This window comes from Vanellus vanellus, assembly GCF_965231255.1.
Source record: "Vanellus vanellus genome assembly, chromosome: 4".
Taxonomy (NCBI): domain Eukaryota; kingdom Metazoa; phylum Chordata; class Aves; order Charadriiformes; family Charadriidae; genus Vanellus; species Vanellus vanellus.
Window position 1 is genome coordinate 47,585,358 of NC_138909.1, and position 13,747 is coordinate 47,599,104.

At 36.6% G+C, this 13,747-nt stretch overlaps 1 protein-coding gene across 3 annotated transcripts in view; it reads left to right on the forward strand.

Annotated features, from left to right (window-relative positions):
- CTNNA2 (catenin alpha 2) overlaps positions 1 to 13,747 on the forward strand; it is a gene marked incomplete at its 5' end in the record, with an annotated part of 461,863 nt that overhangs the window by 77,337 nt on the left and 370,779 nt on the right. For all 3 annotated transcript variants that reach the window (XM_082482395.1, XM_082482396.1, XM_082482397.1), the window contains 2 exons: positions 2,979 to 3,098; positions 5,338 to 5,604. In XM_082482395.1, the coding sequence (XP_082338521.1) occupies positions 2,979 to 3,098; positions 5,338 to 5,604 (387 nt within the window). The remainder of the gene's footprint in view (positions 1 to 2,978; positions 3,099 to 5,337; positions 5,605 to 13,747) is intronic.

Consider the following 13,747-nt stretch of genomic DNA (forward strand, 5'->3'; position numbering starts at 1 on the left):
TGCCCTCTTGTGGCAGAGTTCAGGCACTGCACTTGTTCGACTATTTTCTCTGCACAGCTTCTGGGTTGTATCCGAAGGCTGAATCTTTAATTTGGAGGAAGACAATAGTACAAGTGTCTAAGCAGTCATCAAAGAGGAAAAATAGAATAAAGAGGAATTAAATGTTGCCGGCTAGCTTGGTATGGATTTGTATTCACATTTGGCTGCCACCATTCATGTTTCGATGCAGGAATATTAACAGACTTTGCAGTTGACAGTGGGAAATGTTTTGTTTTGGTTTTGGGGTTGCTTTTTTTTTTGCTGGTTATTGGACTACTTCACTTTTATTGCATAAACAAAACCCTCTGAAACAAAACAAATTTTTACACAGAATATTTAAAGCCTGCAGAGTGCACGTGTGAGTTTAGCAGAGGAGATGGAGAGTTACTTCTTTCGAATAATCGTCCAAAAAGTATTTTCTTTTTTTTTTTTTATTTTTATTTGACTTTTTAAGAGTGTAACTGTACAATGATATTATGTTCTGGAAAAACAATGAGAACTCTTCAACGTGCAAACTCTGAAGATAAGCTAAATAGTTCGGAAACAGTTTTCATAATGAAAAAGGCAGATTTTTCTGCACAGATTCTAGTAAGCTCTGCTCTAATGAACAGAATGCTGCTCTTGTAATTGTCAGCATGTGGCTCTGATTATGTGCAGTGTAAGCATTGTCTCTCTCAAATATGCTTTTAATTTTTCCCCACTATAGTACTCCATGCAACTGTAATTCAAATAATCCTTTGCTGCTGAGACTAACAATTTAATATTAGAAGCAACAGATTTTTCTAAACTTTAGGATTAAAATTTAGATTTAAGGTCTTTCACAGGTGATGAGAAATATTGTTCTCGCATCTGAGATTTCTTTCTTGTGTTACAGCAGTGGGCTCTATTATCTGAAACACAAATGTCCAATACTGTTTTGTAAGTGGGTGTATTTACTTAGGCAGTTTGCCCCTCGATTTGCAAGGGCAGCGTATGGCAGTGTGGTGTGTAATCTCTGCATTTATCAGATGTTATGATGAATCCTGTTTCCATGAAGCGAGACGTCTCTGGTTGTTTTTAGCAATATTCAACTTATGAACCTCAAGTGTTCTTTTTTTTTTTTTTTTTTTCTAGCTAAAAAGGGTAATTTGTTTCTGAGGTTTGACAGTGTAAATATTTTTATCTTACTGTTTTATAATGCAAACTAATTTTAGTTGAATAAAAATAGAATTACTAGGGGAAAAAGTGTTTATATTGTACAAAAATGATGAAGGGACAGCTCTTGTATTGACTCAAAGGTGACATTCAAAGACAGGTGTAAGTTAAGACTGACATGATAGAGTATGATCAACATCTTTCGAAATCTGATTATCAGAGTGCAATCTGTAACGAATTCTCTAGTAATTTTATTTAATAGGAGGCTGGAAGGACTTATAAAAATGTGTATCAGATATCATGCCTGTGCTTATCATTACGAACGTGTTGAAGATGAAAGTTTCAGGTAGTTTAATATAAATGCTTCTTGATCTGAAAAAAAGATGTTCATATTTTGCTGAGAATCCTGCAAGAACAAATTAGTCCATACAATGACGCTTTTGTAATTTTTGCTAATGGTTAGAGCAGGCAGATAGTTCAGCTTTAAAAACTGCTGTTCTTTTTAAGAGTAAAATAAGAGGTAATTGGATTCTGAATAAAGTGGAGCTTGCAACTCTCAGTATAAAATTTCCACCATAACAGGTATGGATTTATGTGCTTGAATTATACATTTTTCTATAGAAATACATGGGTTTGCTACTGTACTGCCCTGTAATTTGTAAATCCAAAGTAAGTAGGTAAAAGCTCAAAATAAATATATCCTCTCTCGCTGATAGGAAAACACAGTTAGAACAACACAAATGATAAAAAGGCACGTGCGGCACATAATTGTGCCTTTCTAAATTCATTAGACACCAGCGAAGTTTGGAGAGTAAGCGTCAAACCTCTGTCCTTGCATAGGAGCACGTACTTTTCAGAATTAGCTGTTTCTCTTCGAGGGGAAAATCTGTCTGTTGTTGAAAGCTTGTGCGCATTGTCGGGAATCGAAGCAATAATTTTTAGAAAGAAGGACGAATAGAAACTTTTCCGTTCTCGATCTTTTTTGCGTGGAATTGCATTTTTATCTTGTGAGGGAGAGAAATAAACCCTTGAATTTTCATCTAGTGATAGGAAAATTTCCTGTACTTGTTGTGTGAAAAGAGCATTTTATCCCTTCAGATATTTTTCCTTGCTGCATATAAAGTAAAGTTTCACAATAGATTTGGTAAATTAACTTGTTGGTATAAGTGGGGTTTTATATCTATGCCTGTTAGCTACAGTATGACTACAATTTTCTTTGGGAGATTCTTTTCTCAGTTGTAAAGTAACTGAAAAAGGAAAGGTGAGACCTGAGAAAAAAGAAATAATAAATATATTCTGGGTTGAAACTATTGTTGTTTCGTTTATTTCGCAAAGATATCATGTTTTGGCTATATCAGGGTAAATTGAGATCTTAATAGTAATTTTGAATTTCCTTTTTAAATGTTATTTTTTGTCCAGAATTAATAACTTCCCTTTGCTTTCCCATAAATCCTGTAACACACATTAAGAACATATTAATCAATTTTGTTTTAAAACCTGCAGATACTAAACATTTCATCTGATGAGTGTGAGTGGGGAAATTAATATAGTTATTCCCTTTACATTAGTTTTACATGATACCAAAGTACAGTAAACAGAAAGTAATGCAGAATGACAATCAGACATGTTCTCTATCGAGAATACTAATTAAATTAGTGGGACTATCATAAAGCCACTGTACAGTGATGGATGTAAAAACTAAATTGGGTCCATATAATAGAAAGCGTTGGGTAGAATAGTTACAGACTTTGTCAAAGAGTGCACCTGGGTTAAAATGATAACACAGATAATATACTATGTTCCAGGTAGAGGAAGCACTAGAAGCAGTGAAAAACGCAACGAATGAGCAAGATTTAGCAAATCGCTTTAAAGAATTTGGAAAAGAGATGGTAAAACTGAACTATGTAGCTGCTAGACGACAACAGGTGAGTACGTTTTAAAGCAGTGATTGAGAGAGCTAGTCTTGGTGCTCAAGATCTTGTAGTTTATGCCCAAGTCTGATTTAAAATGTGCAATAAGTAATTGCTGTGTCATGGCCTGTAATTTAATCACATTGATTTTTTTGAGTGTGATGAAGTTTGTTCTTAAAGAAATTGCATTTTTGAAATTTTCCAAGTGTCTTCAATTAATAATAGAATGAATTCAGGAAGTTAAGGATAGTTTTCACTAGATGATTATTCCCATTGAGTTCTAACCTATGCTGATTTGAGGTCACTCTGATAGCTGGTAAAGCACGAGCTCTTTGGTAGTCTAGTATAATTCAAATTCAGCAAGAACAGAAATCTGCTTTGTGTTTAAAACCGTCATTATTAATTTTCAGATACTTAAACACAAGTACTCAATTCATTCATTACTAAGGCAGATGCAAAAACGACCAGAAAGTCACCATAACATTTATTCAATGCCTGCAATTATACAACTTTCCATTAAAGCTAACTTTCTCCTGCACACTGTTCTTTTTAAGAGTCCTGACAGTGCTGTCACGGTGGAGTTGAATAAGGTCTCTCCAACTCTGATTGTATTTGAATATCACCAATCATTCAGGAGTGTGTTGTGTTTGTATTGCATAGCACACCACATTCAGAATGCTGCCTTTCCATATTTACCCATCTATTTACTTTATTTTCCGCATTACACTAATGACAATTTACTTCTGTATCCCTATTTTTGTTTTTGTTTTGTTTTGTTTTTTTTATGAAATATAACATTTTCAGAGCCATACTGAAATTAAATAAGTTAAAAATGTAAAATCCAGTCACTATGTGAACAGTACTATTCTGTATGTTCAGACAATTCTCTTGTGGAAGTACAGCTACAAATATGGAACAAGAGAAAAATGTGAAAGCCAATGAAGGTATATGTCTCAAGTTCTTACTGGAGGTATGAAAAGATGACAGGAAATCTTAGTTGTAAGCCTTTTAAAATTTTCTTCTTAAGGTGCATTTTTATAATGCCAGTAAGGTTTTCGGTATAACTGTGGAAAAGCTTGATAGCATTGGAACTTACTGCTTACATGTTTGTACATTTTCCTTTCATCTCTCTGTTTTGTACCCTGGTAAAGTTTTTAGAAACTGAATTCTCTCTGAAAACTGTTACCTGTCAGTCTTGTGTGCCGAAATTAGTCAATGGATAGAACCTTTAAATCCAGAATATCTGGATTCTTTTTTATTTTTTGCCGTAGATTCTATGTGTGAACGTAAGTAAACTATTCAGCTCTCCAGACTACTTTGTTCTTAGTTTTTAAATAGAAGTAATAATGTTTTGTTACTCCTTATGAATATTGTTAGGACTACCTTACCTAATGTTTGAAAGGCTTTCATGGATAGTGTGATATATGCTACAAATAAATACATTAATAGATTAAATAACAATAATGCAGTGTCATCTTATTCTGGTAACATATTATACAGTATCTGATGCTTGTTGTCAGTGGAAAGAAAAGAACGTATATGTAATTAAAACAAACACTAAATGATATGAGGAATAGAAAAAATATAAAGAAAAAGCTAAAAAATAATGAGGGGCATCTTTATTACGTCTTTAAGAAATAAAAACATTCATCAATGTAATTTTTTTTTTCTTTTTAAGTTCTACTTTATGATGAGTTTATAAAGGAGGACATAGGTTTAGTACTTACAAAATTATGGCACTTGCTGCAACAGGGTTGTTGCACTCGCATTGCCTTTATGGAATCAGCAGACTGAATCCAGTCAATCAAGAAGAGCAATTCTGAATATTTTATATAAATTTTCTGCCGGCCTTTGAATAAGGGAAGCATATAGACTCTTTGATAAGAAGATATTGCGAGCGGCATGTAACAGCTGTAGGTACACAGAAGGAATGGACTTTCTTGGGCAGCAGGGAGATTTCTTTCTGTGATTTATGGTAGATCATAGAATCATAAAGAATGTCTTCCTAATATCTAATCGAAATCTACCCTCTTTCAGTTTAAAACCATTACCCCTCGTCCGCTCACTACACTCCCTGATAAAGAGGCCCTCCCCATCTTTCCTGTAGGCCCCCTCTAGGTTCTGTCATTGATTCCATCTCTGCTAAATCACTAGAAGGTATTTATGCAGAGACACTTAAGCTGTATAAACGATACATTCTAACACACACAAAAAAATTCATTTGCGCCTATAAAAATTGCATGTTTTTGTATAGGAACTGAAAGATCCTCACTGCAGGGATGAAATGGCTGCGGCTCGAGGCGCTCTGAAGAAGAACGCCACTATGTTGTATACGGCATCCCAAGCCTTTCTCCGTCACCCTGACGTTGCAGCCACTAGGGCCAACAGAGACTACGTCTTCAAGCAAGTACAAGAAGCAATTGCTGGTATCTCCAATGCTGCCCAGGCCACCTCACCCACTGATGAGAACAAGGGGCACACTGGCATAGGAGAGCTTGCTGCCGCACTAAATGAATTTGATGTAAGTATCAGAAACTTAACGAAAATGAAGCGTTCCTCCGTGAAATCTACAGTGCTTTTAACCAAGTGGGTTTAAAGTCCCTTTTCATTCGGGTCCGTTTCCCCAGACTGCAGAGGCAAAGTGCAGACATTGATTTGTGTTATTTTTAATGAGGAATAGTTGTTTGCTGCTAATGGACTTGAATTATAAGGAGTTATTTGTGCTGGTATGCAGGTGCTGCGGCAGAGAGAAAGAAGTCCTCTTTTGCCCTGGCGTCCTTGAAAAATCTAGTTAAACAGTTCTAAATAATGACAAGTCTGATTAATGTGGCATTTTAGTTCTGTGACCAAGTTCTGTGATTTGTTGAATGGTACAATCATACGTGTCTGGCAAGTCAGTAAGCCAAGACAATAAGATAAAGATGGTGGCAGAGCTGAGCGTCCTGGAAACATTAACGTTCAACTTGAATTGTGAATTATGTTAATCCAAGATATGGAAAAAGCATCTTTCAAACACAGGTGATACCAGTCACTTCAGCTTGAGGCAAAGTGCGGGGTCCTCTATTCCAGAAAGAGCTACACTTTTGCTTAAACAACTTTCATAACAGCTAATTGTTAAACTGTTAATTGCTTGGCCAGTTTTTTATTATGGTGGGTTTTTTTCCCTATCTTACAGTTGAGTACTGTTCTTTAGACAGTGAAAAAAAAAATTAATTGCAGACACTATCTGAAAATACATTTTTTTTCTCTTTCATTCTAGCTTTGGGTAAGAGTTTGTTAAAATTATAATTAGGGAATTGTGTCTTTTTCACTTTGGTTAATACATAACATTGCGCTACGAGCATCTGTCATACACCTGGAGGAGCTGCTCAGTCCTGCTGTATGTAGGGCTGAAAGTGGAGGTGCGGTACAGGTGGTTCATCTCATGTCGTGATGGACTGGCCTTCTCTTCTACGTCTGTGTCATTGGGTCTACTTTGGAGATGGTAGTAGAAAGGGGAAGCGTTATAGAATCAAAGGAAGTTCAAGTATTGAGTAAAGTATTGAGAACAGGCAGAGAATGAGTATATGAGTAATAGCAAAAGGGAAATGGGGGTAGAGATGGAAACATGAAGGTAGAAAATGTGTGGATAGATGTAGGAAGAGACAAAGAAAGAGGGTAAAATCATTTAGAACTACTGCAGAACACAGAGGTTGACTCCAGTTCCATCTCGCTTTTCAAGTAAATGAAACAGTACTGCCTGCATCGACTTTACCAATATTTTTTTACCCCCCCTTTTTTTTTTAATATCTATATTTCTGGGTCTATATTTTTTCCTGTAAAATGTTTGTGGGTTGGGATTTAAGTAAATCTGCGTGGTTTTCAGGGCCTTCTCAGCTCACAGGTCCCTCACTGGTAAGATCCTGAGAATAATATCCCTGTTTGGTCTGATTGTACTCCGGCTTTTGTGTGGGACTTTGCATGTTATGGACAGCAGAGGTTTGACAAATAGTAAAAGGAAACATGTGACAAACTGATGATGCTGCTGCTCTCTGGAAAAGGCTGCTCTTCAATGCAAAGAGAGGCGTTGTGCTTAGTGAAAGTACATTTAGTGAAGACTATACGAGATATCTGATATTGTCCCCTGCCTCTTTGTGAGACTATTTGTTCATCGTTTTTCTCCTCAGGTAAAATCTTTTCCATTTTACGTGATGTTGCAGGCATCATAAAAGCAAATGTGAGACTTATAGCCGTTAATACCGTGTTCTGTTCACAATTTCGTGTGGAAAACCAGACTTTTTTTGAGAAATCTCTCTAATTTTAAGAAATGAAATGAAAATTTTATTCCCTGACTTACTGAGGATACAAAGGTTGAAACTATTATTTTATCTGCTTTATAACCTCGTTTCCTATTTTGCCTCATTGATAGCTGTTGAATGAGATATTTACACCTAATTTTGCAACAGGACGGACATTCCCTAAACTCTAGGGAAAACTGAAATTTATAACTGCAGTGGTGGGTTGATCGTGAATTTACCCTTATGCTTTACAAGCAAGTAAGCAAGAAAAATTACCAGACTAGCGAGACTATTTCATGGGTAAAAAGATGGTGGAGAAAAAAGTTAGTTTTTATGCTGGCAATATATTACTTCAGCAAGGAAAAGGAAGTTTATATTTTCCAGTGCAAATAATTTTACAATATATTTATTTTACAGTATGAGTCATATTGATTGAGATCAATTTGCATTTGGTATGAAGTGCATACTAAACCTTGTATTACATGACAAGATAATTCTTCTGTATTAAAAACAAGTTTACCCATAATATTTTCATAATATTTAACACTTCTCAGGCTTCATTATTTCAAATTTCAGAATCAGCATTCTATGCCTTAATGCTTCAAATAACCACAGTATAAATCATCTCAATTCTTTATCAATGGAAATATCATCCCCTGTAATATAAATAATTATTTTACCGATTTTAAGCACTGCAGCTATTGTGTTTAAATAGGTGTCATGTTAATTGTCATACTCTGCACAACGGTGACTTGTGGTATAAAGTCACCTGTGATTTATTAGCAGCAAAGTTTTGAAAAGATTTATCATTTATTGCTTCTCGGAGATAATTTAGGTAGAAATGAAGAGAGTTCATGAGAGTTCATGAATCTGTTTCTTATCAGATTTTCTACTTTAAAGTACTGTTTGAAGTTGATTGATTACAGAAGTACGTGTTTAATGCCTCATTTTTTGTCCTTAAACTTAAATATTCCTGATTTAATTTTAGATAATTTAAATCCACATATTCCTGGATTTATTAGTAAAGTAATCTATTATTAAAATTTGGTATATTTCTGGGTCCTTACAGCAACTAAGGACATACATTTTACTCCTCTCATAAAACTTGCCCAAATTTATGCAAGTTACATAGAGAGGGTTGTTAAGAACTTATTGTGAATTCTGAAAATATTCTATTTATGCTGAAGAAATGGTAGGTTTTGTCTGGTAAGTCTGAATAGGTCTCAGCCGTTCTGATTTTCAAGAGACTGCTGTGTAGTCCTGTGTTGAGTGTTGTGTGATTGATTCCTCTGGTAGCCTCCGTGCTCTCCTCACAGCTGTCATGATGTGTACCAGAGAGAGGACCCAACAAACTGGAGCGCATAGATAAAAAGATAGTAAAATTGCTAAGTATGAAGAAACGAAGTGAGAAAGACCAGGGAAATCTGTGCTAGAGGAAAACTGAGGTGAAGATAGATGACATCTACACTCCAATGTGCGGCTGGCAACTGGAAAGAGCTAAAAGTATAAGTGGGATGCGGGTAGAAAAACATAGTTATATGTGGGTATGAAGTGATGGGATGAGTAGACGTGGGGTGGCTGTCTGCCACAGCAAGGGCTGCGGGGAGATGGGCGGGGGACAGGTTCTGCATGACAGAATGGAGGGGGGGCAGTGACAGGCAGAAATAGTGTTTATTGGGCACCGGGGATCTCTGATGAGTAGAAGAGCGCCTCCTTTCAGAATATGGATTGAGATTGTGATTTCTTAGTTTCTAGAAATACAGCTGTGCCGGTGGGGTGTGCTGACAAAACTTTAGAAGTGCTAATCACTGCAGAAATTCAAATTCTAGGGGTTTCAAATTGGGCACCCTAACATACTTAACATTTTAAACAATTCTAAATATTCGCTTTAGATTTTGATATGAAAAATGAGGTAAGCGTTCCTTTACAGTGCTGTGAAGTAAGGTATAACAGTTTTGTAAATATAAAGATGTTTACTATGCATGCAGCATAGACCTATAAAAAAGGAGTATTTCTGTGTTTGGAGCAGGGCTAGGATTGTCTACAATAAATTTTGAGTCAAGGATGAGTTTAGCCTATGACTTAGAAATGGGGGAGAAGAGATACTTAAAGGAAAAAAGGACCACAAAACCTGCTTTCCATTGATGCTGGAAGCAAATATCTCTCGTCTTTTGTATTGCTCCAGAAAGAAAATAGCAGAACTGATGGGTCTGCTTAGCTGCCTTTCTCCTTGTGTTTGTGTGTATATAATAAATTGGCAACTTCTGTATCTATCAGTGTAATAAAATGATATTGCATTTGTTAAAATGTGTATATAGTGCTTGCTTTTTAATACGTGTTAACCCAGACACACCCTATACTTGATGTTATTTTAATACTCCAACGATTTATTGTTTCTCTGTGTGTGTACAGACCCATTTGTCTTCAAAGTTGCTTGCCGGCATTATTGATGAGTGTTACATCTTCAGTTGCCCTGCCTGTGTGTCACCCCGTTACTCTGATTTCAAAATCACATTGACTCTTAAATGAATATGAAAGTAATTTGGTTTATAAAGGAATTGATCTGGTTAAGAACTGGAACAGGTAACGAAAATTATTTTTGGTACATGAGGTATTTATTTCTATATTTGAGGTAGGTCCTGAGGTACTGAAAATGTATGATTTTTTTTTTTTTTTTTTTGCTATGACAAGGATTTGAACAGAAAAACTCCAGGCAGAGTAACTCAATCTTTAATACATTTTTCAAAAGTGCAAGTCTACCATTTGGGAGATGACTATGTTTTATGGGCAAGAAAGTGTCTGATGATGCTGGTCATTGTCCTCCAGGATATAAAATGAAGTTCATATTTAATAAATTGACTACCATAACATTTTCCTTGAATATATTAATAATCTTTGGGAATATTTTGCAGGGCTAGTGAATGCAGTGCTCCTTAAACAGCGTGAAAGATCTAATAGGCATGTAACGAAAAACACAACAACAAACAAAAGACAAAATACTTGGCTACAACAATAGGAAGGATACTTTCTTTGGTAATAAAATTAAGAGCAGCCAAAATTTGACATAAAGGTAGTGGACAGAAGAGACGCTGTACCATTAAGAGACTACCTTTAAAATGCTGTTGCTTTTTGGACAAATAACTGTACTAGTTGTTCAGCTTGAGACTGGATTTCACAGAATATTTACGGATCTCAATGTACATTAAAATATGTTCTTCAGAGAAGTGATTTGGGATGCTGGGATGTATTTTTGCAATTGTTTCTTATGATTTCAAAGTTGAAACAAACACATTTCGTTTCTTATTCACATTTGGTCCTTTTATCCCCAGCATCCCAAATCACTTCTCCACATAGCAAATTGAAGATAGACTTGCTGAGATGTAGTGTCCAGGGAAGCACAGTCAAATGGCTATTTCTGTATAATAGCAGGTATATATTGAGTTTAAATAGGGACACCCGTGTTAGCGTGCACTGGAGAAAGTGTGTTGCAAATTCAGATAACCTCATACATGACTTTGAATGAAATACAGGGGTTTTCCCTTGTGGAGCTGAAGTAGCTTTTAAACTGGAACATTTTAAACTGGAACATCCTGGTGCTTCAAAAGCTCCTACTCAGTAGTGAGATCCTTTGTCACTTTCTGCACTCCTCGGATCTCCCCTACGTGGGGAAAAATCACAGACTGGTCATCTCTAAGAAAACAATGAACGACAGCACAATGTTGTATTTTACAGTATCCCTAAAAACTTTACCTGTTTGCACTAACATACATTTGACGCTGTTGCACTGACCTTTCAAGAGATGGGAATATAGAGTAAATTTTCAGGGTCCCGATGATGCTAAGGGTTGAACAAGCTTTTTCTTCTGTGTCATCGCATTGTCCTTTCCTGCCCACTACAACCCCTTCTGCGTGTTACTTTGGGGGATTTTTTTCCCCAGAGTTTTCTGTGCAGAATGGGAGTAATTTAGCAGCAAGAAACTCAAATTGAGTTTAGATTGAAGGTAGATTCAGACTAGATATAAGGAAGAAATTTTTTGTGATGAGGATAGTGAAACACTGGCCCAGGTTGCCCAGGGAGGCGGTAGATACCCCATCCCTGGAAACATTCAAGATCAGGTTGGACGGGGCTCTGAGCAACCTGATGTAGTTGAAGATGTCCCTGCTCGTTGCAGGGGGTTTTGGACTAGATGACCTTTAAAGGTCCCTTCCAACCCAAACTATTGTATGATTCTAAATTGCTTTAATCACCTGTTTCAGAAGTTCATTCTACTTTTAATCTTAGTAGTTAGCTTCATGACGTATTATGGTAAATGTTTCATCTGTGCTTGTGCGTGTATGGGAATGTATATATACTATCGTGGAAATTTCAGCTCCAAAGTACGAGGGGCAGCACTGGAAATGGCGGGATTTTGATATCAAATACATAGCCAAAATGTGACCTCTGCAAAAGAAAGCACTCTTCCTTAATCCCAGTTAGGAGCATGTGACTACCTTCATTCACCTTTAGCAGTGAGAAGGGTGCTGCTGATCTGTATTTTCTGTGTAAGAGCACCATCTAGTGGGTTTCTTGATTTTTTTTTTTTTTTTTTTTTTTCCTCCTGAAATGCTCTTGCGTAGTAGATTGGTATTGCAAAAAGATATAGCAATCAAAAATACTGTTTGTAAATTTAACCATACCACATCGCCACTGCATTGTTTTGATGGTAGAAAAAGTAGTATGCCATCACACCAGGTGCTTTGTGTGTTTTTCTGTCAAATATATTTATGTTTTTTATATGTAGGACAATAACCAGTTTGTTTGCAAAGGAGTTTTTGTAGTGAACACTCATCCAAACAAATTTGTTAGAGATAGTAGAAACATGAAAAGGAAACACACTTTAAATAAACCTAATTGATATTTCTATAGAGAAATATGCTTTCTGTAGCCATACAAATACTCCATTATTATTCGATTTATTACAGGTTGCTTATTTCATCGTTAATAATAAGTATGAATGTCTGAACTGTTAAGTCAAAAACATATTAAAATTTTCTCAGGTTACATATAACAGCCCCAAAATAACACTAAGTGAAATTTTCCTATTAGGCTACACTTGGTACTATTTTGAGTATGTTTATTTAGCGCATCTGAGCTGCTTATATGACTCAAGAATGTGATAAGTAAACACCACCGATATTTCAGGGAAACAATATCTCCATTTGCATTTAGAGAACAGAGTCACGAAAGGACCACTGGGGGCTGTGGCGCTGGGGGCTGTTGCTACTGGGATGTGTACTTCTGCCTGAGCGTGGTCTTCATCAAACTACTATGAGTTTAGTCATCCCACTGGGCCAGAAGGAAAGACGTGCACTTATTTCTCTGAATTAGTTCCCTGCTCTTTTAACACATCAGACCGGCTCAACAAAAAGCAGCAGTGCTGGAGTGGAGCGAGCAGGAGTGCGTTTTGGGGAGCTGGAAAAGGCAGAGGAAGGGGGACCCTCCTCCCCTCTGAGGGCACTGCGCTGTCACACTGTTCATATTTCTTCAAATTACACCGGTAAAATTACACCTGTCTGTGAACCTCAGCATAGTGGCAGGTAGAAACATTTGATTTATAGCTAAACAGGAACTAAATAGCCCCGTTAGCGCTCTGGGGGACACTGACATATGTACGTAAAGCACGCCTGCGAGCACACTGCATTTGTTTTCATGGTAGTGCGGGCACTTCTGACGAAGAAATACCCTGAATACTCTTATTTATACAGTCTTCTCTCCCAGATTGTTCTGAAAAACTGGGTCTCTCAGCGCATTACGTGCTCCTTTTTACACAAAGAGAGTTTTTCGTGCTGCCTTGTGGTTGTGACATTGCTTGCCCAAGACATGTATCCATTTGAGTTTTTAATGGCATTTTTCACTGACTTTTTGATTCCCTCTTCTGACATGCTTTTCTCTTTGCTGTGGCATTTGCCTTAAAAATTGTATTTTTATTGTGCTAAATCACTGAGAAACACGTTAGGAAATGGTCTCTGCTCTGAAGGTTTTAAATGCTAAATAGAAGAATTAATAAAGTGTAAAAAAAGAAATAGAGGAAAGAAGGTATCATTTGTCCAAAGTCACACAACAGATTAATACAAGAGTCAACAAAGGAACCACAAAGCCCTAAATTCCACTGAAGTGTCTCTTCTGCTGCACTGTGCTGTTTACCACGGTACATAATACATCACCTGAGTTTTCTGGAATTGTCTTAGATGTAAATTTTCGTAAAACTGTGTTATACGGAAGTTTCTTACTTGAAAGATGTTTCTGTTCTGTCTTGGATAATTCCTCCACCTACAGAGCTCCGGCCAGACACTGGTATGATTGCTGCTGCTGCTTTGTCAGCTCTGGGCTACTAGATTGTCTTGTACT